General features: G+C 36.7%; 1 protein-coding gene across 23 annotated transcripts; it reads left to right on the forward strand.

Annotated features, from left to right (window-relative positions):
* The first annotated feature begins 916 nt into the window (after positions 1-916).
* On the forward strand, positions 917-26021 carry znf740a (zinc finger protein 740a). Of its 23 annotated transcripts, none has more exons than XM_076977934.1 (18): positions 917-1061; positions 2952-3126; positions 3380-3571; positions 3859-4005; positions 7306-7432; positions 8187-8270; positions 9405-9488; positions 10316-10399; positions 13015-13098; positions 13646-13729; positions 15904-15987; positions 16370-16453; positions 17412-17495; positions 18154-18237; positions 19401-19484; positions 21498-21581; positions 22454-22572; positions 23516-26021. In XM_076977934.1, the coding sequence occupies exons 2-18, from the start codon at positions 3082-3084 to the stop codon at positions 23690-23692; spliced, it is 1731 nt and encodes a 576-aa protein (XP_076834049.1). In that variant the 5' UTR covers positions 917-1061; positions 2952-3081; the 3' UTR covers positions 23693-26021. The 23 variants fall into 23 exon arrangements, with proteins under 23 accessions (XP_076834049.1, XP_076834658.1, XP_076834581.1 ...); XM_076978020.1 differs by having other exon boundaries at positions 942-1077; XM_076978099.1 differs by having other exon boundaries at positions 952-1061; positions 2957-3126.
* The last annotated feature ends 41 nt before the right edge of the window (positions 26022-26062 follow it).

Below are 26062 nucleotides of genomic sequence, written 5' to 3' on the forward strand. Positions count from 1 at the left end.
AAAATTGATGCACAAAACATTATACCTATACACTAGTAACTTAAATTCAACCAAATATGACTGGAATTATTTTGAAAAAAATATTGCAGTAAAAGGTTTTGCAATATTGCATCTGCAGTGAAATAGCAAACTTGTTAAATCTGAATTTTAGGATGTGGCGTATGAGTTTAAAAGCAATCAGGCACACTTGTCATTACAGACTGGTCAGAACTACAGGTGGCAGACTACAGCAATTTATGTTTTTATGCACTACTTTATTGGCACTGAGGAATCTTGAAAGTATGAGTTAAGTATCAGGTGCCAAGCAGATTTGTACCATGTGTTACCATGTATGTATAATTCTATGGCTGGTTTTTGATATTTATGTATTGAGCTATATTTTTGAGCATGAGTAATTTGCTGCTAGGCCTATGTAAAGGTACTAGGTACTATATAAAGATCACACAATCAAATCAATCTCAGTGGATAGTAAATATTGTCTGGTATAGCAGATTGTTGGGAGACTTGTGTAAAGGGTGAATTTAGATGTTCTTTGAATAACCTCTAAACAAATTTCTATATGACCTAAAATCTGACCTAAAGTCTTAACTCCTCTTTTGGCAAGCACCAGGGACTATGTTTTAGCTATATCACTTGAATGGCACAATAATTAAATATCATTTAATATTTTAAAAGTAAATAAATAGAATTTCTTACGGATACATATGATTCTTGAATTGGTGTTGAATTAGGCCTACTGCTGTATTTTACAAAGGTGGGGTACATACTTCTGATTCATAGCCACGTCTGGTGAATTTATAGGGATATTTACAGCTTATATACTAAGCAAAAGAAGGAAATAGTCTCAATACATATCTAAACAATACACAGTAAACCGAGTGTTGATAACGGAAGTACAACAGCTTTTTAAAAACAGTAACAACACTGTCGGAGTATTTTGGTTCAGTCCTATACAGCGGGCTTTCTGGGGGAACACTTCCTGTGGTGTTTCCTGTGTTTGTAAACTAAGGCTAGCTAGCTAGCTGATGTGGACGGTCTGATAAAGAACGAAATCTCACGAGGTACGAGGAGTAATCGGTAAACGCAATGTAGTGTGCATCTAGTTAAATGTGTTTTTGTTAAATCTGGTTTACACAGGAGGTAATGTTCGTGTGCAAACGTACAATCTACGCAATGAAAATTTTCACTGACCCACACGAATTGTTTCCGACGGGAGTTGAGTTTGCTAGCTAGCTAATGTTAGCGGCCGACGTATGCTAGCCAGTTAGCTTTTGTAGCTAGTTATTTAGATAGCTCGCTGCTACGCATCCATCAAGCGTTAGCTGCAACAATCACCTCAACATGTTATCCAGTAGATATGATTGTGGTAACGGCAATTGGTTAGTTAAGCACATGGGTATATTTATATATAACATTTATTTAGCTGGTTATATTTTCACTTCCCGCCAATGTGTGTTTCTAAGTGGTCTGAATAATTTCATTCGTTAAATCAGCTAACTAAGCGTTAGTTAGCATTTATTAACTAGCAAGGTAGTAAGTTAATTGCAGATTTAACTTAGTTAGGGGACTACTTTACACAATGACTAACTAGCAAAATATTTGTAGGTGGATATACACGAGATTAGTATAATATTTCTCGTTTCTAAGATATACGGGTTGAATAAAGTAAACCGCTAGCTAACACGCTTATATGTTAGCCCAACGTCTGTATAGCCCTAGTTAGCCATCGATAGCTAAGCTGGCTAGCCTACACTACAGCCTACGCTGTGCAGTGCATTGTTTCTGTAGTTAATTCCTTTACTCAGCATTATATGCAAGATAATGCACGGCTTGTTTGGAGTTGAGAATATATATTGCGTCTGGTATTTTATTAGTCTTAGAAAGCCATGTCCTACTTGCACATCTTTCAAATTAGACGTTCGTATGTCTGGAATGGGGATACGGACTCATTTTAAGTGTTGTGTATCTCGTTTGACGTTGTTTTTTAAACGTATGTCTTGACATGCTTTATTAGGGGCTGCTATTTCTTCTGCATTTTACATTTGTACATACCGAAGTGGAGGTAAAATACTCCTCTTGCTAGATTGAGACTGAATTAAACAATTTATTTAAGGCAATACATGATGTACTGCTTCACCATGATTAGTGGTAAGGTAAAGAGCCAGCTGCTTAAAATTAGGATTGGGGTGCGTTTACATAGATTTGCAGTTCCCATTTCAGTCCTAACATCCTGTGGCAATATAGAACATGCTGACCTGTGTGTAGTAGGCACTTAAGATCTCAGGAAAGCATGATGCTGCTCCTGAACAGATGTCACATGCAGCTGTGTTTCTGATGTTTAGGCTAGATGCGTGCTTATCTGATGTTTCCATAGATGTTGTGCAGTGTTTTTATTTTTAGAGGAAATGCTAGATATGTGGAATGTTTGTGTTATTGATAATCAGAAGAAATTGGGAGAAACATGTTTACAGAACCTTTCATGTATTTGGTGACCATAAGATGCTTAATTTCCCAGAAATGGTATCTATTCATTGTGGTTCAGAATTGCTAGTAGTATATATTTAAAACTTTTTAAGCTCACACAGAATAAAATAAGTTCATAATAAAATAAGTTGATTTATGAGTACATGGTAGGAGAACATCAACTAACAATGAATAATCTGCAGGAAGTCTGATTGAGTGGATATTTAAATTGCATTTCAAAATCAAATTTATCCTCTTTTAAGATAAGTAAAATTGTATACTACATATATTTAGCATTTGATGAATGATGAGCTGTTTTTGCTGTGAATGGATCTAATTAGTTTTGTAAATCCTTCCAAATGGGTAGGTAAAATGGAAGTGGTGATATGTTACAAATTTTGTAATTTAAAACATTTTGCTATGTGATTTTACAATATTTATTCCTCCATCTTTCTGTTCTGTATCCAACCCCTACCGCCCCTCAAAAGGACAGAAACAAGTGCCAGATGATAGGAATAGGTGTGACCTATTGTCTAGCGCACCATCCTGAGTGACATCTCTTCTGGCCACCTTGTCCCCACCCCTTTCCCCACCCTCTCTCATCCGGTGTCCACGGTGATGTCACACATACCAAGCAGCTCGGTCCGTGACCATATGAAATGGGTCAGTCTCCTCATGGTCAAATCCCAGATTTTTTGTTTTCCCACAATTCTTCATTCTGTCTTTATATATGGAGATTCAAGAAAAAACATAATTTGCTCAGTTCTTGGCCTACATGTTGAGGCTGTGCAGATTCAGGCTTGTCCTTTTGCATTTAGCTCTTATATTCCCAGATTTCTTGGTGTGACAACAACCCTTCCGAAGTACTCAGTTTATGCTGTGTATGACTAAAGTCTGTCTGCAACATCTCTTTGAGGCGGGGCTGCTCGGTTGTGAAGCAGTTCTTTCCAGCATGGCCCTGATGCAAGCCAGCTCCATGGCTGCGCCCAAGAAAATGATGTCACCACTGGGTCCACCTCCAGGCCATGGTTCGGGTCAGAGGGATCTTCAGGACCGCGGTCCTCAAGGACACATGGTCTTGCCAACGGGAATGAGCTGTCCTCCACTGGTTAGGAGAAAGGGGATTCAAAGGGTTATGAATCAAACTGGGAAATGGTGTATTCCTGAACCAAGCCAAACAATATTGGGGTTGTAATTAATGCAATGTCAATGAAGTTACACACAGCATCAGATGTTGGTTATATGAATATGCATTTACTTAAATTCTATATTTTGTTTGTATTATTTAGTGGAGACCGGAAATATTTCTAAATTATAGACCTGTAGCAGTGTACCCTTTAATAATAAATGCAGTTGGATTTTAAATGTTGTTTTTCTGTGCATGTGTATGCACAGCTTCTCCGAAAAGAAGGAGATTTCCACGCGCCCCGGTTGCTGGATGAGAAGGAAATGGCACCCAATGAGGACATGCAGCTGAAGAAAAAGAACAGGAAGTCGGGAACGCCCTGTAAAGTCAGGGAGCAGGACGGGAAAGGAGGGAAGGTCAGTGTTTGAAGAAGGGGTGTGGAGAGGAGGGGGAGGAGTGTGTTTGTGTGTGCGTGTGTGACTTGGTGTCAATTCTGTGGTTTTACATTTTCAGCTTGCCTCTGTACCTCACTATGGTTTGTGTGAACACATGCTTCTGAATTTCTTATTGGGTTGTGTGTGTCTGTATTGTTACAAACATATCTAGAAGTAGTTTTTTTCTTTTTCAGAGATTAATTCATGAACCAGTATTGCACATAGACAGTAGTGTGTGGGTCAGTGCATACCAGACTCCCTTCACATTTCTGTTGGTATGGGGGGAGGAGGTGGTTAGTTTGGGTGTGGGGGAAGGGTGGGGGTGGGGTTCTCTGAAAAGAAAAGACAGAGGGGAGGATTAGGAGCACAATACCAGTTATTGTGTTTAAAAGAAAGGCAACTGTTCTGTGATTAGTTGAATTTGGATGCAATAAAAACCCTACTTTTGATAGTTTCTTTTTAAAGACACTAGTGTGATCACACCAGGTATACTTTAAAAAAATAGATATTTGCATTGCGTTGGCTGTCTAGTGAGCAGAAATGATTGTTTAGATGACAATGAGTCTCCAGTCGGTATCTTAAGTACAAGGGAATGGTTTATATATATTGGTCTCATGTTGTGTCAGTGCTTTAAGGTCTTCAGTCAGCTGAGGACAAATAGCCATGGCCTGTCGGTTCGTATTTTTGCTGTTTGGTTTCAGTGCCTACTATTGAAATTACATTAGATTTTTTATACTGTAAAACTACAGTATAAATATTTTATTAGTTTCACTTATTGTTTTGGATCTGTAGTCCATCCTATTTAATTAGCATAATTACATTGTGATGATGGCAATTACAGTGCAACGTTCCTTAAATGAACCATGGATAAAACACTGAATTATTTTGTATATTGATATATATATGATTGACAATACTGTATAAAGATTTACATTCAGTAAAAACTGATTTAATTTCTTAGCCCTTCCATTCAATGACGTACTGAAGCAGTGATGGCAGACAAGACCCAATACTATGGACACACTTTGCTGCATTATTTTCAGTACTGTCATGCTATTAGGTTGTTTCCTTTAGATATTTTTTGAATTACTTACTCAGTAAGGTTATTCATTGAGTAGCACAAATTAAAATGCAAAGTTCTAAAAAGCAGGGAAAAAACAGACAAGTGTCTGTTTTGATTAATAATTAACATAATGGGGGGATGCACATTTGGAAGATAAATCTGAAAAAAACATTAGGAATTGTTAAAGAAAAAATTCATTATTATTAAATATTTAAATGAAACTGAAGGACCAAGTAAATGGACACTTTTAATTAATGTTTCAGAATGTTTAATAAGGTCAGGTAGAACATTTTATAATTGGTGCTCTACATGAAAATGCCCTCAGTGATTGATTTAAGTTTGAGAGGCTGCAGCGGAGTGAGAACTAACAGAGCATAGATCCTTGAGGGACATATTCGCAAACCTGTAGTTTGAGATTTGTTACTACCTACCAAGAACTAAATGGTAGGAAAGGTAAGACTTAATCCAAGTAAGCACAGTTTCAGATAATACAAAACCATATTTTGTGAAAAAGGCAGCACTAAGATCCAACAAAATAAGAATGATAAAAGCCCCTCAGCCTGCTGACAAGATCATTCTTAAGCTCCAGGGCAGTTTCAGTGCTATGTCTATCTTGAAAACCAGACTGAAATTAGCAGACTTTTAGGTTTACCAGGTTTCTTTGGCAACATACTAAAATGCAGCACCCAAAAGACACTGACAGTTCTTTCAATAGTACCAAGCACTGAAATAATGTTCAGCACTATGGACAAAATATTCATATAAATTGTATTTGTGTAACCATGATCAGTTCTTGGTTATAGGTAGGGTTGCAGCGGTAACCGGTTTCACGGTATACCATGGTATTAAAATGCACGGTTATCATACCGTGTGCATTTGCTTATTACCGGTAAAAGGCAAGCCAGCCTGCGCAAGGGCCTTGTGCACCTCACGCTGCGCCTCAGTGCAATGAACAAAGGCATGTTTGCCGGGTTCATAGCCTACACCTTTACGAGGTGGAATTCAAGCACTTGTAGGTCACTTTCAAGGTCCATTTCAATATTTCCCAGCACCTAATTAAGTTAAATATTTATACTTATACTCGAAACAATTCGAAATAATTCACTTTATCACATTATTTAATGGTTGTTTATTTTCAAAACGCCCAATCTTAACGTCGTCACGTTCTCATGTTTCATCCTGGAATTACAAGAGGCTTGTATTTGTTAACGTAATACAGGTGAACTGTTCAGTCAGACAGCTATTTGTTGTGAAACGAAGTAGTTACAATTTCAAGTATTTTAGCCTAAATTCCAGCATGTTTCAAACCTGAAACACAAAGCAACATTAAAATTCATCAGGTAAATGTTTCTTCCCCTGTTTTTGAGGGGTGTTTCTTTTTGCTACCACATTTCGTTTCGGACAACAAATTCTGACATGCCTGTTTTTCATATGTTAATACCAGACTCGTTGTGAAAGCCTTAAAATAGAAATCTCTATTGTGAGGATCATGTCAGAAATAAATCCTCTCTTTCTGCAGTATCTGGTTATATTCCAGCTTGGCAGTAAAACGGATGTTTACAATAGTTGTTGATCAGACACTGACCCAGGCTCAGTTTATCAGATATTAAATAATTGTACTGAAATCCATGATTTAGGTTTCTCTAATTTTGCAGTATTTTTATAAACACGTGTACAGCTTATTTTTTTAAAGGAGACATTTTGTGTACAATAGTTCCAGGTTTCTACAATAAATAGTTCATTGAACAAAAAAAAATGTTTGTTGTAATTTTTTTAAGGGTTAGTGTATCTTAATAATATATGTAACTGTGATACCGTGATAACCCTGACACCGCGGTATTTTCTGAGACGGTTATCATACCATGAAAATCTCATACCATTGCAACCCTAGTTATAGGTTTTAACTGCTGCCGGTGAGCCACTTGTCATTTTTTAGTTATTGTCACAAATATGCAGCATAAGAAGACTAGATATGTAACACTGCTGACAGAAATGACTGTTGGAATTTAGCTTTGTAGGTGGCTAATATTAAAGTTCTTTTGATTATTGTTTTGCCTGAAGCAGCCTGCGTAAACTGATTACAGTGACATTCTCCTGTGGCAACATGCAGTTAAATAGCTTGTTTAAAGGATTTAATGCTGCTTTATTTCACTTCAGAGATGCTCATTGGTTGCTGATACTCCACCATCACTATTAAGCCTGATTGTTTTTTTTCACAGGCTGTTGTGGTGGACGAGAATGGGAACTGTCCACTTTCCAAAGTGCAGAAGAATTTCATCTGTGATCACTGCTATGGGGCCTTCAGAAGTGGTTATCACCTGAAAAGACACATTCTCATTCATACTGGTACAGATTTCACCTTCAGTGTATTTCTACCATTTTACATGTTGCCGATTCTAAATTCCTATCCTCTGCACAGTTCAAATTGTTTTTTAGAATTGACTGATCTAACTATAATTTTAAAGGAAAAATGTTCCTTTTCCACTAGGTTTGATCAAACAAGATCGATTTTGTTCTCCATTATAGCACTGTAAAAAGATTCTAATGCAAAGGAGAAGGAATTTGTCCTTCACCCATTCCGAAAGTAAACTTGTGCATTGTTAATTAAACCCCTAGACCCGTGATCCATGTGGATTATGTCCATTCATCTTGAAGAAACTGCTAGTTTTGAGAGTTTTATTGTATTATAGTTACATACACTAGTCATGTAACACGGTGCAGAGCACCTTTATACTGCCTACAGCTCTGACCCATCATAAATACAGTGTAGGCATAACGCTTTTGTAACCACAAAAGACTGTAATGACAATGAGGAAAATTCAATGAATTTGTTCATTTACAAAAAAATTAATAAATATGTCAATTGTTTGGGGACCCTGTGCATTTGGTTCTGCAATTGGCCTGTTTTGATATCTGTAAATTTGTGATCTATAAGTGCTAAAATGGTTTTCCTGTGTTCCAGAGAGTTCTGTGAAAGCTGGCCACTAATTAAAAAAATGTGCCACCTCTCAGGTGGTTTTTTACAGTGACATCCTCTGACTACATGTTTTCTGCCAGCTGCTTGTTTTGTATGCTTCACTGTACTCTTCTGTTCACACAGGGGAGAAGCCATTTGCTTGCGCCATATGTGACATGAGATTTATTCAGCGTTATCACTTGGAAAGACACAGCCTTACTCATACAGGTATGAGACCTCCGTCAATACCTTTTCTGTAAAGTTTTTATTTATTTCTGCCACATTCACAAACCTCACAAATTGGGACTTCACATTTGTTTGGCAATTCATTGGTATAAAACGCTTTGGAATGAGATTGAGTAGAGTTGAATGTAATCACCTGTTATTCCTCATTATAGTGAAGTTCCAGATTAAGATCCTGAAAAATACAAATTACCCAAAAATAATTTAGTATTGAATAGTTAAAAAGAAATCTAGCAATCCAAGATCTTAAATGTTAAAATATCAAATATCAAAGCTTTGTTTTTATACCTTGTACACAAATGTTATCATTCAGTGGTTCTACCTTTATACTCTTGTATTCAGTTCTTTTATCCTTTTCTGACTACAGTGTGATTGAAATCTACAGGTTTATTTTGCAATATTTTCTGTTTACCTGTATTTTGGGGTGTGCTTGAGTCTGAAATTGCATACTACCCAATCTTAGTAGTAAGTTTTCTCTGTGGAATACAACACTATGTTGCTCCCTGCTAAACCATACATTTAATTTACTCATGGTAAAATACTGCATTGGTTTAGTAACTGCATTAAATTATATATCCCAGAGATACATGTTGTTATATCCATAATTAGAATGAAAACCCGACCAGGCTATGCCAAAGTGGACAGTGGGGCTCAGAATTTTGTTCATCAGACTAATGAACATTGGCTAATGAAAAATAGACAGAAAATGTTTTTGAATAGTCATTGACTTGGATCGCATATCGTGTTTGTGATGCTGCGTTAATTCCCAGACAAAGTTACGTTTAAGCTTTTGAAGACGATATTAGGACAAAGCATAAAGCTAAGCTTCTGTATTGATGCTAATTCTAGCCATTGACCAAGCCAAACCTCGCACCCTTCAAATTCGATGAAATTAACATTGACCTCTGAAAAATATTGGACATTATTGTGCTTTTATGATTTTTGCTCTACGGCAATGCAGCAAGTTAAAACAGACATATACACATATTGTGCTTTAAATGACTAACCCCTCTTTTAATGTTCTGATAACTTTACCAGTCAATAACGTTTAGCCTTTTTTTTATTCAGGTTTTTGATTCTGTGTAGACGATCGCTAAATCTACTGCTCTGTGCGTTTAGGGGTGAAGCCATATGCTTGCACTATGTGTGACATGAGGTTTTTCCAACGTTACCACTTGGAGAGACACAGCCTCACTCATACTGGTATGTGTCATTATATTAGACATAAACATGAACAAAAAAACTGTTTAGTGAAAAGATGAAGTCCTACCATATATGGTTTTAACCATATATGGTATTTATAGTATTTCATACTTAAATGTGTTGAGTAGTGATGCTAAGCCCAAACAATACTGTCACTAAACAAATAAGTTAACTTCTTTTAGGCAAGAAATTTGCTTTGTTCTTGAAACATCATTATGCTGGACAAGAATATTCACAGTGTGCCATATGACTGGCAATAAAGCAAGGGTATTATGTGATGTTCTATAGTGCCAATCCAAGCAAATACATTGATTTTAGCCCATTTTATATTTTATGCTTTCGTTTCCAAACATGCTGTACACCAAAAAATTACATTAGTTAACTTTAATATTCAATGTTTTACATGTCTTTTAGGGTGTTCTGTTTTTTTAGATAAATTAAATAACTGATTTATTATTTGTAACTTTTTTGTGTGGTTTAAAAAACAATTATGCACAAACTACAATAGAGCATGTACAGCCTGCTGCAGTGCAGGATTAGTTGCCTTTGCTTTTTAAATGTTTGAATAGCTATAAAAATATAGAACAGTGTTCGTCTACACAGAACAAAAGCTTCAAGGTGTTAAATATTCAATATTAGCCTAATTGCTTGTAACTTGTGGACTGACTGCATATAGCTTGTAACTATAGCAGATCTACTTTTAGGACCTAACCAAGATATTTCCAGGCTCTTTGTACCTCATATCAAATGGGTGGTCACCATAATTATCTGAATAGGTTGACTGTTTTACAGAAGCATTTTATTTACATTTTGCTCTGTGCGTTCAGGGGTGAAACCGTATGCTTGCACCATGTGTGACATGCGGTTTTTCCAACGTTACCACCTTCAGAGACACAGCCTCATTCACACGGGTATGACCCCTTTCGTCTTAACCCCTTGCCCCTTGCACTATTGCAGCCGACTGCACCAAAGCACCACATAACTTTTTTATTCATCTTTGTGATAGTTGGTTGGGCAATTGGCTTTCTGAACATAGCTTTTCCGTGGAATTTTGCCACTTTCCACTTTTGCAGCACAAAACCTTCCACAGTTTGCTTTTGTTCAATCTGTTTACCACGCTTCTTAGCATGGCTTCTGCTTTATTTCCAAGGCAGTCCTTTCTTTTGTCTTTTGTCATTCTTTGGCAATAGGTAAATAAACTAATTACCAAATATGGCTGTCTCCCAAAAACTTATGGGGTAATGGCTATGGTTATGGTATTATATTATTTGCAAATATCATACTTTGTGTTTGCTAAGAATATAGATAAAAAGTGTTTAATGGGCCAGTATTTTACAGAGTATCCACAATATTCCTGTGCCCCAGAAGGGGAGGGCAGGGAGGAATTGCATCATTAACTTTGTGTAAGATCAGTATAGAAAACTTGAGGAACCAAAACATTTGACAGCACATGCATTAATGAGTTACAGTTCTGTGTGAAAGTGTGTTTGTCATTCAGAAGTTTCTATGTTTCAGTATTGGTATGACCTAAAACTTTATCATACAAGGCCTAAAAGTAGAAGAGAACGAAGTCAAACAAATGACATAAAATTATTCATTTTGGGGGGATAATGATCCTGCGTTATATACCTGTGAGTAGCAAAACCTTTATGGTAATTGTTGATTAGTCCTGTGGGATTAAGGTCAGGTCTGTTGACTTGACCATTCCAGAAGCTTTACCATTCTATTCATTAATGTTGAACAAAGCATGCTTAGGGTCATTTTCTTGGTGTATGTCCCACATTCTTTCAGCTCATGGACAGATGGCCTGACTTTTTAGAATTTGCTGATAGAATTTATTATATGAAATTTCCCCATTATTGATGGCACAGATGTAACAAAAGGGGCACAAACTATGATACTACCACCACCATATTTCACAGAAGGGAACATTTGTTTATGCTGGAATTAAGTGTTTTCCTTTCTCCAAATATAATGCTTCTCATTTAAACCAAAAAGATCTATTTTGATCTCCCCTGTCCACAAAATGTTGCTCAAGGACCTGGCTGGCTTGTCCATGTGATCTTTAGCTAACTGCAGATGGGCAGCAATGTTCCTTTTGGAAAGCTGCAGCTGTTTGGAGAGCAGCAGCTTTCTCCGTCACCCTGCCATGCACACCTTTGTTGTGCAGTGTTCTGATGGTGTACCCATGAACATTAACCTTAGCCAATATCAGAGAGGCCTTTAATTGCTTAGAAGTTACCTTGGGTTCCTTTGTGACCTCACAATTACATGCCTTGCTCTTGGTGTGTGTTTTGTTGGTTGTCCCTTAGGAGGGCAATGATAGTCTTGAATTTTCTCCATTTATACACAGTCTCACTGTGGTTTGGTGAGTCCAAACTCTTTAAAGGTTGTTTTATAACCTTTTCCAGCCTGATGAGCTACAACAGCTTCTTCCCCTTTCCCCTCAGGTCCTCAGAAATCTCCTGTTTGTGCCATTTGCATAAATGTGAACGTTTGATAAACTTTGTTTTCTTTAAAGAGCATGGATCTAGTAAAGTGCCCACTCACACTTGATTGTGATCCCATTGATTGACAACACCTAACTCAAATTTCAGTTTCAAATGTTCTGATAATCCTAAAGGTTTGCATATTTTGCCACTCACAGGATGGTCTTATTGTTTATCATTTGTTTCATTTGGACTTGTGTGACAACCTGATAACATTTTAGGTCAATTCTAGGCCGAAATATAGAAACTTCTAGAAGGTTTACAAACTGTTAATCACCACAATATGCTTGTGAAGACACTGGTCCAAAGCAACATATCTAATCTAGCACAACAACACACATTGTAAGTGTTCTGGTGCTACTATTTATGTTCCTCTCTTTTCTCATATTTGGGATGCATGGACATATTGCTTCATTGCTGCTATATGGTACACTTTTTTAAGCATTCATATGTGTATTTCATGAACTTGCATACTAAAATGTAAGTGAATGTAAAATGTTTATGTAAATTGTATAAAGAATAAGTTTTCATCAGCAAGAGACCTTGCATATAAAAAAAAACTTTAAATATACTGTTCTTTCCTAGTAAACCTATTTTTAACATTTTGGTTATTGATGGCTGATACATTTTCCACAGTGCTGTCTTTTGGGTTAAAAGTGGCCAATAATATTGGTTGTAAATATGCTGATGTAACTAAGCAACGTGTATTTTTTAATTAGTTGTCGACCAATAGCTATGCTATAGATCAAAGACTGACAGGAGTGCATCAAGACAAACTACTTTCTTTGGTAAAAGTAAAAAATGGTTGCACCTTTTGTTTTAAGACCAAAAGTTTGGCCCATCATTTTCCACAAAGAAGCATAGTTGAAAATATTGTGGATAACTCTTGTCTGGTTTGTTCAAGTGTTAAGCAATGATAAAGGAGCATGCTACTTCATGTCAGTGCCTGTCAAAGTGACCTACAGGCGTGTTGGATAAAATGTGCTTTGATGATTTTGATCCTCATTGTGAGCTAATTATTTGCTCTGTGCGTTTAGGGGTGAAGCCCTACGCTTGCTCCATGTGTGACAGGCGTTTTTTCCAACGTTACCACCTGCAGAGACACAGCCTCACTCATACGGGTATGGGTCGTCTCTACTTACAACTTGCACTCTTGCAACTGGCCACACAGATGCGCAGCTTAGCACTGTTGCCAACTTGTTTAGAACAATGGACGAGGGATTTTTTTCATCCTCGGCAGATGACTGATAAAGTCAGGATGGGTTTTCATTATAGCTTCAACAATCTCTTGAACAAGAAAAAGCAGGACCTGCATGGCCAACTTTCCACTGGCTGGCATCTGGCTTTTAATTGCATTTCAACAAGTGGGAGTTGATGAGCAATACTGACATCCAATTAGAAACACGCTGTGTCCCAATGGCCAACCCCATCCCCCTTTCCTCCCCTCCTTCTCAGATGACAAGTACCGGGTCAGACAGTTGGCAACAATGCGCCTGAGTCTTAATTTCATGTGCCACATTTGTCTGTCCTCTCCATTGATGGTCTGGCTGCAACAAACTCGAGTTTGGATGTGGTGATTTGAAAACGGGGGCAATGTGGTATTAACGATACGTAGCCACGTTTTTATTGTTTACTAAAGCTTAACACAATGGTGCTCTGTGTGTTTAGGGGTGAAGCCGTATGCTTGTTCCATGTGTGACATGAAGTTTTTTCAGCGTTACCATCTGCAAAGACACAGCCTAACCCATACGGGTATGTGTCCATGCAAGACCCCTTTGTTGGGTATCTTTTGTAATTACTTTTGTAAGCTTACTTAAGTAAAGATCTCTATGTAGATTGCCTTGCTTTGCATGGAACTCATGAAGTGTATGGAATATAGAGTAAAATCTTAGTTGGGAGGAGAAAAAACATTTTACTACATTTTGCTACAACCCAATAAATAGATTGATGGCAATAAATCTATAAATAGATTGATGGACTACCATAGCCAGATCCTTTAAATTCCTGTAAACATTATATAAGGATGCTCAGGATGCATTTTTAATCGACAAATGTTTGTAAACATGCATTGTTCTGTACTTTTATTTCAACACTAATCACAGTAATAAACTGAAAAATACTGGTTGCATAACTATTCAGACCTAGTTAGCATCAGGTCAAATAATTTAGGGGTGGGTAATATGAGAAAATGCTATTATTGCAGTAAAGGGTGTCAACACTTAAGTGTGTTTTTGCAGCTGTCATTGGTGCTTTTAGAGCTGTGCTATTTGTTCTTTTCTTGGAGAAGAATTTTCATAGTTTCAGTTATTAAATGTGACACCTATTCTGTTGGTGCATTGTCATTCAGCTTGTTAGAAAATCACAGAAACTACATTCTGTAATTATGGCTGTGTAGTGTTTGGAATTTGTGGTGATGCCTTCAACATATTCTTTTTTGAACTAGCTGCCATGGTACAATAATATGAGCTATGGTAAAGTCTGCAAGAACAGCTTATTATTAGGTCATTTTCGCTATGATAGCTGTGAAATTATAAACTTTCTGGGAAAAGAATCATGCATAGTACAGGTTTCCATTGCCTGCCACCCATTGGTTCATCCATTTAGTGAAGTTTGGTGATTTGCTCACCACATAATTGACTGATTCTAAGACTCGTCCACAGAAATGCTACTGACCAATAATATATTGGCGTCTGTTGATATCTGAATTACTGTCAAACATTGGTTGTTTGGTGACATCAACTCTGTTTTGTTTCAATCAAACTGCACTAAAAAATGTATACCACTGTTGTTGGGCAATCTGAATTAGCTCTACAATTCATCTAGACAGGCTGCAGAGGTTTTTGTTTGTAGGCTACTTTACCAAATTCAAAGCAAATCTTGAGGTGCAAGTTTATATCTATATATTTTGCAAGCTTTAATATATTCAATTATTCCATCCAGACACGTCTTCATGGCATGCTGATTTTATTCATTTTATTCATCAGTTCGTTTTGATCTTTGGCATAACTGGCTTGCAGACTTCATATATCACTGGTTATCTTGGGGGTGGGGGTAGGAATGGATCTCATGACAGATAGTACAGGGTGATGATTCTTATGTAGTCAAATTGAGTCATTTTGAAATTTAAGGTAGTTAAAGTATTTTATGTGACAATAGTGTCAATAATAACTTCCCATTAATGTTTACAAATGTATACATGGCACAGAAAGACTTTATATTTTCTGCTTAGAAAAGGAGGCACAAATGTTTTCAGAAGTCTTAATTTCTTATATGTTCTTTCCACATTTGCCACTGGTGAAACAAGCAGCAGTGGGAGAGTTTAAGATTGGTCAGTTGTGCTCCGTGTCCTCGGCACGTCTCTGCTCAGAATTACTGGCAAAAAGCAAGTTTTAAATATGTAGAAAGAAAACTTTTACATAAATATAAGTAGTATATAATATACTTATGTAAAAATATAAGTAAACAGTAACCTTTCAATTTGACTAGCTTAAGCATATGATTCTGATTTATAAAGAAATGAATGGGACTGTCAATGGGTGTCCAGTTATTATACTGGGCTCAGCTTAATGTTAATGCCAGCTAATAACTATGTAAAGGCAACCATAACTATTGAACGTGATGATGAATCTCAAATATTTCATTCACAAAATAAGTCAAACACTGCACAGCTCAAGGTATCAAGGTTTTGAATATTTATGCATCCGGTATTTAAGTAAACACAGTATTGAACAATTTGGAGTGATTTAATTGTACACCAGCCTAGACCTGATAGACCTGGATTAAAAACTAGTATCACAAAAATAATACGTTCTGAGAGTGGGTCGAATGCCAGCAGAGGAATTTTTACTTTAGAAATGACAGCTTAGAGTTGAGCTGAAGAAATTGTTGCTGGTCACCCAATACTAATACAGTCATACTCTATTTAGGGGTGAAGCCATATGCTTGTTCTATGTGCCATATGAGATTTTTTCAGCGTTGTCACCTTCAGCGACACAGTCTCACCCACACGGGTACGTGTCCCCTCATTGTGCCCCTTTACTTTGACGTTACCAATATTGATTACAGAGAAGCATGTAGCAAAAGGTTGTGATAAAATGCACCTCGGATTTGACCACTTTTAGGTGGCTTTAATTGCAGTATTTTGTTTTTCCTTTTACTTTTACTGGCCTCTATTATTCCTAACTTCATTGTTTGTTTACTTAATTAAGGACTCTTGGTGTTGTATACAGTATTTACATGCACACATGCATACACGTTTAAAGGTACAAATGGATAAAGAGCTTGCTTTCAAGACAGCTTTTGAGATTGGATAGGAAATTTTATTGATTTAGTGACCTCACTGAACCCATTAAATATATATATCGTATGCTAATACTAGTACTCTACATTTAGGGGTGAAGCCATTTGCTTGTACCATGTGCGATATGAGGTTTTTCCAACGCTACCACCTCCAGAGACACAGCATCACCCATACGGGTATGTCTTGTCTCTTTGTAACCCACACAGTCAACCCCAATGCAGGTTTTCCCATGATCCCAACACAAGTCACCCTTAGTATTGCACACTTAGAAATTTATACTTTCTTTGTATTTTGTTCCATTTTTCCTCTCTAACCTTGCAGATATTTTATATGCAAGATTCTTAGCTGTGCCAGGAAATGCATTAAGATTCATCAGGATAGTGTTTGTTTTAAGCCTCATACACATTCATACTTGTAACCGTATGTTGGAAGTAGGGTTGAGTTGCGGCAGGACTTTTTAAGAAAGTTCATATAGAAGAGTATATGGATTATGCAAAAGTAGATACTCTGTAGAAGTCTTTGATAGTTTTAAATAATGTGTCCATTTTTGGCTATTATTGCAGTAACAAACATCATGGAAAAAAAAAAAACTTAACAGCTGCCTCTTTTTTATACTTGGTATTACTTTTTTCTCCATGTAACTCTTTATAGACATTTACTTTGATGTTTTGATTGTTTACTTTGATTTTTGCAATTGAGTTTTCCAAATTATATTTAGATCAAATGATATCTAATATAATCTAATATATTAAATATATTAAATATTATAATAGATATCTAATATAATCTATTATATAATTTGATATATCAAATATTTCAAACTCTGCGTTTGACTGCAATGCGTTAATTTTGATATGGTCATCTTTAGTGTTTCTTAATGCAATTTCCAACCTTTTGAGAATTACTTTAAACTAATCCTAAGTGCATAAATGATTAATTTAATGGCTAGCCTGTGGCTAACCTTGTTTTAATTTTTTAAGGAAATGAAAAGCATGTGTTGTCGATGATGGAAACATTCAATCTCACCTTCTCAAGGTGTTGTACCAGGGAGCCATGTTTGCAATTGTAAATGCTTTAGCGTGTATATTTGATAAAGCAAATGCACATGACTAATAATTTGCTCTGTGCATTTAGGAGTGAAGCCTTACGCTTGTTCCATGTGTGACATGCGTTTTTTCCACCGTTACCATCTGCAGAGACACAGCCTCACTCACACTGGTATGTGTCTTTCCACCTTACCCCCAATTCTCTAGATACAGGCCATGCAGATGCTACCTGAGCATTGTTGCCAATTTTTGTAACCATAATTAATAGCTAATTGAGTTTTTGATCCTGGAGGGGAGGAACAAAAAATGTGTGTGTATGTTATAAAAATGATTGATTCATGAAAAATATGATGATTCATTATAAAATTACATTATTGTTCGCTTTAGCATTAGTGCTGTTAGTTCCAGATGATGCACAGAATTGTTGATTATACATTCAAGTTGGCAACACTGTCATGAGCTTCAGCATGCTTAATCAAATCCTCATGAACCACACAACTCTTTCTGTATGATGTTTGTAAATTTTGCTTGATATAATTGGTAATATCTGTGTTTTTTGGTAACCTTATGTCAGTAAGTGTGAGTCATTGTATTCAAGCTGGAAAATGTAATTACTGTAATATTTTACCTTTATGGAAAACATGTGAGAGTAAGACTGACAAGTAAGACTCTTTTTAAACACCCCATCAAAATTTGATTATGACTCACCTGCCACCACACTATCACAACTCTTGTTCCAACAGGAACACGTTGTTGGCAGTTCATGTGGTAATTGCTGTCAGTCTGTTGGGAAGCCATATGGCTAATACACATATGCTTTTTGCATTTAGGGGTGAAGCCCTACGCTTGTAACATGTGTGACATGCGTTTTTTTCAACGCTACCACCTGCAGAGACACAGCCTCACCCATACGGGTAGGTGTCGTCTCTTCATACCCCTTGCATACAATGCACGGCCAGAGTAATTGCACATGGTGTGTTCTTAATGTTGAGGTGAACACACAAAATAAAACAAACTCGAGTTTGTAGTTCTGGAACATCCAGTTACAACATCCACTTCACCCCATGGTTATGCCTCTAATGGTGGTGCCCATTTTGTGTTGTAACTGTCATTACAAGAATATTTCATGCATATTCCATTTTATGGCTGCACAATTATGACCGATCACAATTTGTGTTTAGTTTGACTAATAATGTGATGGCATTCCTTGTTTGTAATTAGCAGGTGCATATTGCATGTTTGGATGAGACATATTTACTAGAGGAATCTTAATGGTTATAAGCTGAGTAGCTTTATTGTAGTTTGATTTGGATATAAAGGTTGATCTGAAGTTGCTCCGACATAGAGCACTTAAAATGGTGACTGGCATTTAGTTTCACAGGCTGATTGACCTCCATCTCTTAGAACAAATGCGCACAGTTGCTTACTTTTCATTATTATTTCTTTTTAGATCTAACCTTGTGTAGGATTTCTTACTGTACAGTGCTAGGACATATGGCTAATGATCTGTGTGTTATTCAGGATAAGCAGATGGTGTGTGTTTTACTATGGGGTGTTAGAAATTCCTCTGCTGGAGTGGCCATTGGGTGGGATGGAGGTCCTCGTGTGTCATTCATTTAGTTCATTCATACTGTCTTGTGAAAACACTGTAACCATTGCAGCATTGCATTTCTTTTGAAATCCTCATTTGAACGTTAAAGGCAGCAATAGGACTTGAGTCATCAGTACACATCAGCACATCATTAGATTATCTGCGAACCCAAAAAAAAAACCCAACAAAAAATGCTGCCTTTCACGATGAGCACTATTAAGTGCTCAGGCTAAAAGTAAGATGGTGATCTAATATATCGCAATATGTACAAAATCAATTTAAAAAACACAAAGCACATGCAACATTTGCTATTATTAAGGGTTTTCCTCCCTTTTTCCTTTTTTTGGGGAAAATAAATATGTAAGTGATTTTAGGTAACAGATATTTACACAGATATAATTTTCACAGCCATAGGTTTTACGCTAGGTCCTACATATTTAAAACAAAAAGGGGCATATATGAACTCTTGGTGCTTTGTGTATTCAGGGGTGAAGCCATATGCTTGTTCGATGTGCGACATGAGATTTTTTCAACGATACCATCTGCAGAGACATAGCCTCACTCATACGGGTATGTGTGGTTTCATTTTACCGGCTTTGCCTTTATCGGTGCACGAAAAAATGTATGTTAGACATAAAGGAACTAATTGTGGATATCAACTTGAGCACTGCGAAAGGTTGAGTCACTCTTGCATGGTAGAAAGATTAGACTCTTTCATGAAACCTCTTGGATATGCATAGTTTTTTGCTTTTTTTTTTTTTTAATCAAGATTTTGAGCTGTGTGTGGACGAATCTTCCAGAACTGGCAGGCCCACTTGCTTATAAGCCATTTTTCATATTAAGCATTAATAAACTTTCTTTTCTCGAATACATGCCTGCTCGGCAGAAAAATAATGCACATGCAATATAGTATACTGTGTAAAACTGTATACAATGCAGGCCACAGATAATTAGTCAGTTAGGCAATATGTTGTTTCTTAATTTTGTATTCAGGCATGTAGGATTTGACAGCTGATATAAAGTGCAGAATGTCCACTTTAAAACATGTGTTTGCTGGGTGAACCATCTCAGATCCACAGTCCACTTAATACATTTCCATTTCAGAGAGCAATTTAATAAAATCTCAATCAATTACATTGAGTATGGGAGAGCGCTTTTCACTTGACTAGAGTTTGGGTGAGAGCTTTGTATATTCAGCCTTGTCTTCAGCAAATGTATTTAATACTCTGTGGTATACAGGTATTTCTGGTGATTGAAAGACAAGAACCTTCTACTTTTCAGCTCGTTTCTTCAGCATATTTGGATCGCAATTGGAATACATTCATCAAAATTGAAATTCAGTCAGATGTTGTTTGGTATTTCAAAATGCTGTATGTAGAAAAAAAATTACTTATTACTTATTTTTAAAAAGTTTACATTCTAAAATACATAAAGCAATAAAATTGTTGCATATCATGAAATGGCTATAGACTATGGTAACCGCCTCCTAAGTAACAAGTCCTACAGAGTTTGCATTCCTAATAATATTTAGAACAGTGTTCCAGAGTTTGAGCTATATACGAAAAACCCCCAATCACCATCGGAGTTACAAATGGTTCTACAAATTAACAGTAGACCTGCTTCAGCTATCTGAATTGGATTAGATGGAGTATAAATGCTTCAGATCAGCAATATATGTTAAAATTGGATTGTGTTCATTCCAAATGTGGTTTCAGAAAAGCTATTCAAATGGAAGACATCAAAGCATCAAGGGTTACAATTAGATCATTTTCTACAGCTTTTGAGTTTATCAAGTTCTAGGCTAAAACTTTACTTTGAGAATTGTGAACATCAGTACTTTTGTTAGAAGAGTTTAAAAAAAGTGAGCTACTGAATCCCGCTCAGTTGTTTGGCTTAACTGTGTGTTGTCAGCATATAAATGAAGGCCAGTTAGTGAATTACATGCCATGGGGGCTATACATGAAGGGAGACCAATAAGGCTCCTAAAGCAGGACCTTGTGGAACATCATACAGTTCTGTCTTGTGATTGTAAAATATTATCCTTCTCATCACTCCGAATGCTTATTCCTGGTTTGCATGTCGATGTTTTCTTGCTCATACTGTAGGTTCCAACATATTGAACAATGTTCTTGGTCTGTAGCTGAAATCTTTTTTCATATGAATTAAATTCCTCCACAAGTGTAGAATGCTGTGGCCAGGAAGCACAGCTTAATGTCACACATAGCTATTTAACATAATTAATGGCTTAGTTATGACTCTGATTTTGCTAATTTTTCAGCCTCACATTGGCCTGTTTTGAAGGTACTGAAATGTGTTCGGTCCTTGTGTTGAGAGATGACCATTTAATATTCCAAACCATTTAAAATTCACTATGCATGAAGTAATGATGTAATGCCATGGTTCACCCAGTACAAGTTGATATTTTGCACTTCCTTTGTAGATAGTTTGAGAAGATCTAACTGTAACCTGGCATATGGAGCCAAAACAACAACAATGGTCACTGTTCAAATAATTGCAGAATTTATTTTTTCTTTCAATGTTAAATGTAGAGGTTCACTGAGAATTGGTGCTCTGTGCATTTAGGGGTGAAGCCGTATGCTTGCTCGATGTGTGACATGCGGTTTTTCCAACGTTACCACTTGGAAAGACACAGCCTCACTCATACTGGTATGTGTTCTTTCCCTGTAACCCTCCTGGTAAAGCCACCAATTTTTTAGCAACGCTTGGATCTGGCTTAAATCGTGAAGTTAGCTAGTCATGATTCAGTCATTGTATTAAAGACACATGGCACCAGTTTTTAATTATTTAACTCCTTGTATCCAGTATTCCAGACCATAACTCTTTTTGGTTTGTACTTCTATTTTTCCTGTCACATTTTTTTAAATATAAAATACATGCATGCACGCACATATGTATGTATAGAGCTCGACAGTATTTTATATTACCTTACAGTTGATGATGATCATATTTGACAAGTGTGAGTCACTGGTGAACTAAAACTAGTCTTTCACCATAAAAAAACATCAGGCTATATCATTATTTGGTTATTAGATTTTTAGTTAATTTAAACTTTTTTTTTTTTCTTTTTTTTTTTCTCTTCATATCGGTCATGTTTTGTATTTTTTATTTTATAACTATACAGGTCGGTACATTTAGGAGAACTAGATTTCACAGTGTTGTTTTAAAGTATCAGTGTTTTGAGGAATTGAACATTAATATGAGGAGTAAATAAAGACCATGGAGATTAGGTGTCCATCACAATAGAACACTAAACATGCCCCGGTGTGCCATGTTGCATTTACGTCATCACGCAGTTCTTGAATATTGGCCTTCACTACAAACTCGAGTTTGGATGAAGCCCCCCACCCCCATCCCCAGACACTAGTTGTATAGCTGTAGCATCATTTGAGGATTACTTGCACACTGTTTAATAATTTCTGTTGTGTTCAGTCTGCTGCATTATGCATGAATAGTGATTTGTATTGTATGGTGATGAAAAGCCCTTTGAGTTAATTAACCCTGACCTCTGTGTCTGGCAGGGGAGAAGCCATTTGCGTGCGACATGTGCGACATGCGCTTCATCCAGAGGTACCACCTGGAACGACACAAGCGTGTGCACAGCGGGGAGAAGCCTTATCAGTGCGAGCGGTGTCAGCAGGTGAGACTCTGTGGACTTGCTTTCACCCTGCTTATAAAAGGCAAATGCAGAAATGTCCATAAACTGACATGGCTGTTTACTTTTGGCAAACATGGTTACGTTTCACTGCAGTTCTGAATGGCATTCAGAGCAAAAAAAGATGAAAATTGATACTCCGCCTACTGAACCTGTATCTACACTTTGTGGATTTTTTTGTCTGCATGTATCTATAGCAACACGGTGATTTTGATTTTATGTTTTCCGTTTTGTTGTGGTGGTATTTATTTCTAAGGTTCTAACTTTCTCAGGAAGCTGGAAATTCATATTTTGCTTTGCACAATATACTAACTTTGATGTCAGTTTTTTTTCTCTTTACATTTCACAAGAGAAATTTATATGAACATGAAATGCAAAAGTCTTTGCTGTAGTGATGGTGTAACTGTGAGACATAGCTTTCACATGACTATTTCAGATGACTGATCAAAAACAAAATATTTTGTTACATAAGGAAGCACTTTAAAAATAATTAATATTTATGAACATTTGTCTTCAAGAGACGATTAACCACTTATACTATAATGTCCATCAAAGTCTCTTGCTGAAATGCTCAAATTGTCAAATAGAACTTCAGATGCTCCGTTGGAGTTAGGAGTTCATGAATTATGAAACCATGAAAACAATAAGGGAGTGAAGTTGGGGGACCGACACTTCCTTGATCGACGTAATGGGCACCCCTGATCTACAGCATTAGTGCTCCTTGGTCAAGTGCCTAGTTCCAGTAAAATAAGCCAAAGAAAACTAGTAGTTGTTAATAAACCCAAATTAAAACAAACCAGTACATGATTTTAATTGAAAATGCTTATTATCAAATGCAAGGCTACTGCTTCTTCGGTTTGTCTATTATTATTTGTCACTTTCTCTCCTTCCTAATTTTCTTCATTTTATTTCCACCCACCCTTCACAGAATTTCTCGCGTACAGACAGGCTGCTAAGGCATCGGCGGCTGTGCCAAGGCAGGGGTGTGGCTAAAGTGGAGGCTCAGCCCTGTTGTGAGCCCCGCCCCTTCCCCCAGGAGCCACCCCCAGCACCTCCAGCTACCTGGAGTCCCCTGCACCCACCCCCTGGCCGACTTGCAGTGTGACTTTCTCCTGTTAGCCTCCAAGAACCACCCTTAAAAATAATGCGGACGCTCCTGCCTCTCGCTGCCGCCTTGCACAGTGGCTTCACCCACTGGCTGAGACTGATATTTCAGAGGGATAAGGGAGGAAATATTCTTTACCTTCTACCATGTTATTATTTAGAGAGAGAAAGAGAGAGAGAGAAAGAGAGATTTGGGGTTGTTTTATACTTTAAAAGATTTATTTCACCTTTTTCAAAGATAGGCTGACCGTTTCGGTGGTACGTGGAAGATGGGAACAAGAAAAGGGGGTCAGGGGACATCACGGTTGAGCCAATCAGGGAAGAATGACTGAATAACATTTCACAAAAGCACGACTACCAGATTTAGCCAGTAAGAGAAATCATGAGGATTTATGTGAAGGCGCTCTTAAGCTTTTCAACAGTGGAACGTTACAGACTTAAAAGATGACCATTTACACAAATATGCTTGTTCTACTGGACCTAAAAAAGTGACGTATACTGTAAAAAAAATAATAATAATAAAAAACAAACAAAAAAATCCACCATCTTGTCTCCAGTACCCTACTGTGCTGAGGACTCAGGAAATGTCCTTCAACTAGTACAGGATCTGTCTACAATACGCAACTTGTGAAAATGGCACAATATGGTTACATACATTCATTATTCATTTCATTAAACAAACCTTTTCTCTCCACTATAACTTCACACCAATATTCTCACTAAATATGACTTTCAAGGATTTATATTTAAATGTAACTCTATTAACTGGTTTGTGCTGTAACTTTTGTCTAATTTGGTGTAGATGGCACAAGTGATATGCAGTCACAGTGCAAGGATAAACACTTGTCCATCTACAATAGTTCATATTCAATCACATTACTACTACATAATGTGTTACTGTCAGTGATGTATCTACATGCAATGGAAGTTCCCAAAAGACCCTAAACATAACCTGCAGATCTACATTTTTAAAGAATTTGTGGCCTTAGGATGTAATCATGTATTCATATTGAAGTGGTTGTTTGGGGGGGTTTATTTTTGTTGTTTTTGTTTTTTACTTGGTTATCTCAAAAAAATAAGTGCATAAATTTACAGGGATGTTAAAAGATGTGGACAGTCACTGCCTGTATATTTTTGTTTGTTTCCTTTAAGCCATCATTGTAACTATATCTTGCCGTCTCTGTAAGCACCACTGTGCTGAAACATCCCATTTTTTATAATAACTATAAATTGTTAAACTTATTTTAATAAGTTTGACTAGTATCAAGAACATTTCCAGTATGGTACCTTGTGATAATGTCTCATTCTTGTCAGTTCCGTGGCCATGTTCTTTGTTTTGGTTCTCAACTATATAGTGCAGGGTTCTTCCTCTATCCTATTCAGAGGTTTACCCACACCTAGTTTGCATACTAAATGCCTTTAACACGTATGGGCTGCTTACAAAGTGAAATATGAACTGATGATAATTGTACCAAATAGCTTAGTAACAATTTTAATGTCTCCCCATTCTGTTTTTAATCTCAGTGTAGATCTCCACCATTTTCTGTGGACTTCTTGTGTACTTGGTACCAATTAACATACCAGTTTGTCAGTTGAGCAAATATCTGCCACTTGGTGATATCTGGAAAACTCTATATTAAATTAGGTGTATTGTGGGGAGATGCTAACTGACTAGTAACACAAGACATTGCCACGTTTTTATGAAACAACATATTTTTCCCTTTGTGTTTTATGTATGATTTATATATCAAGAAATGGACTACAACTTCTCTTAGTTCTGTAGCTACATGCTGTGTGTATTTTTAATAACGTTTTTTATTTCTAATATAAATTTAAAACACTGGAGCAAAAAGTGAAAGTTAAACTAGAGACATTTTTTGTTTTTATATTAAAAATGGTTTGTAGTCATTAGACAAAGCCTCTCTTCGAAATGATGGACTGAACAGTTTGGAATGGTATTTTATCATGGTTCCTCCATAATGTTCAGGTTTTAAGGAAAATGGGGGGGGGGAGTTATTTGAATTGGTAGAAATGTCATAGAAAATCTTTCCCACCACACTATTTTAGTGAATTATATGGTTAGAAACGCTAGGAAAGAAACTGCATCAATAGTAGCTAACAGTAGTTCTTTATTTTATCTTGCATGCCATTGCAGTTATTACTGTTAAAACTTGTATTGATTTTTTTTTTCTTCCTTAAAAATGCTGTATTGATAATTATTGTAAACATGGGCAAATGAATCCAAACAACCTTGTGATCCAATTAGTTTTCATTGTGTGGAGTGAGGAGAGGGGCTTCCATTATGCAGAAATAAAATCCTTTAAAAGAAATTGGCATGACTGAATATCTTTGAAAATACTCAGGGCAAAAC

The sequence above is a fragment of the Brachyhypopomus gauderio genome, chromosome 1 (assembly GCF_052324685.1).
Source record: "Brachyhypopomus gauderio isolate BG-103 chromosome 1, BGAUD_0.2, whole genome shotgun sequence".
NCBI classification, from domain to species: Eukaryota; Metazoa; Chordata; class Actinopteri; order Gymnotiformes; family Hypopomidae; genus Brachyhypopomus; species Brachyhypopomus gauderio.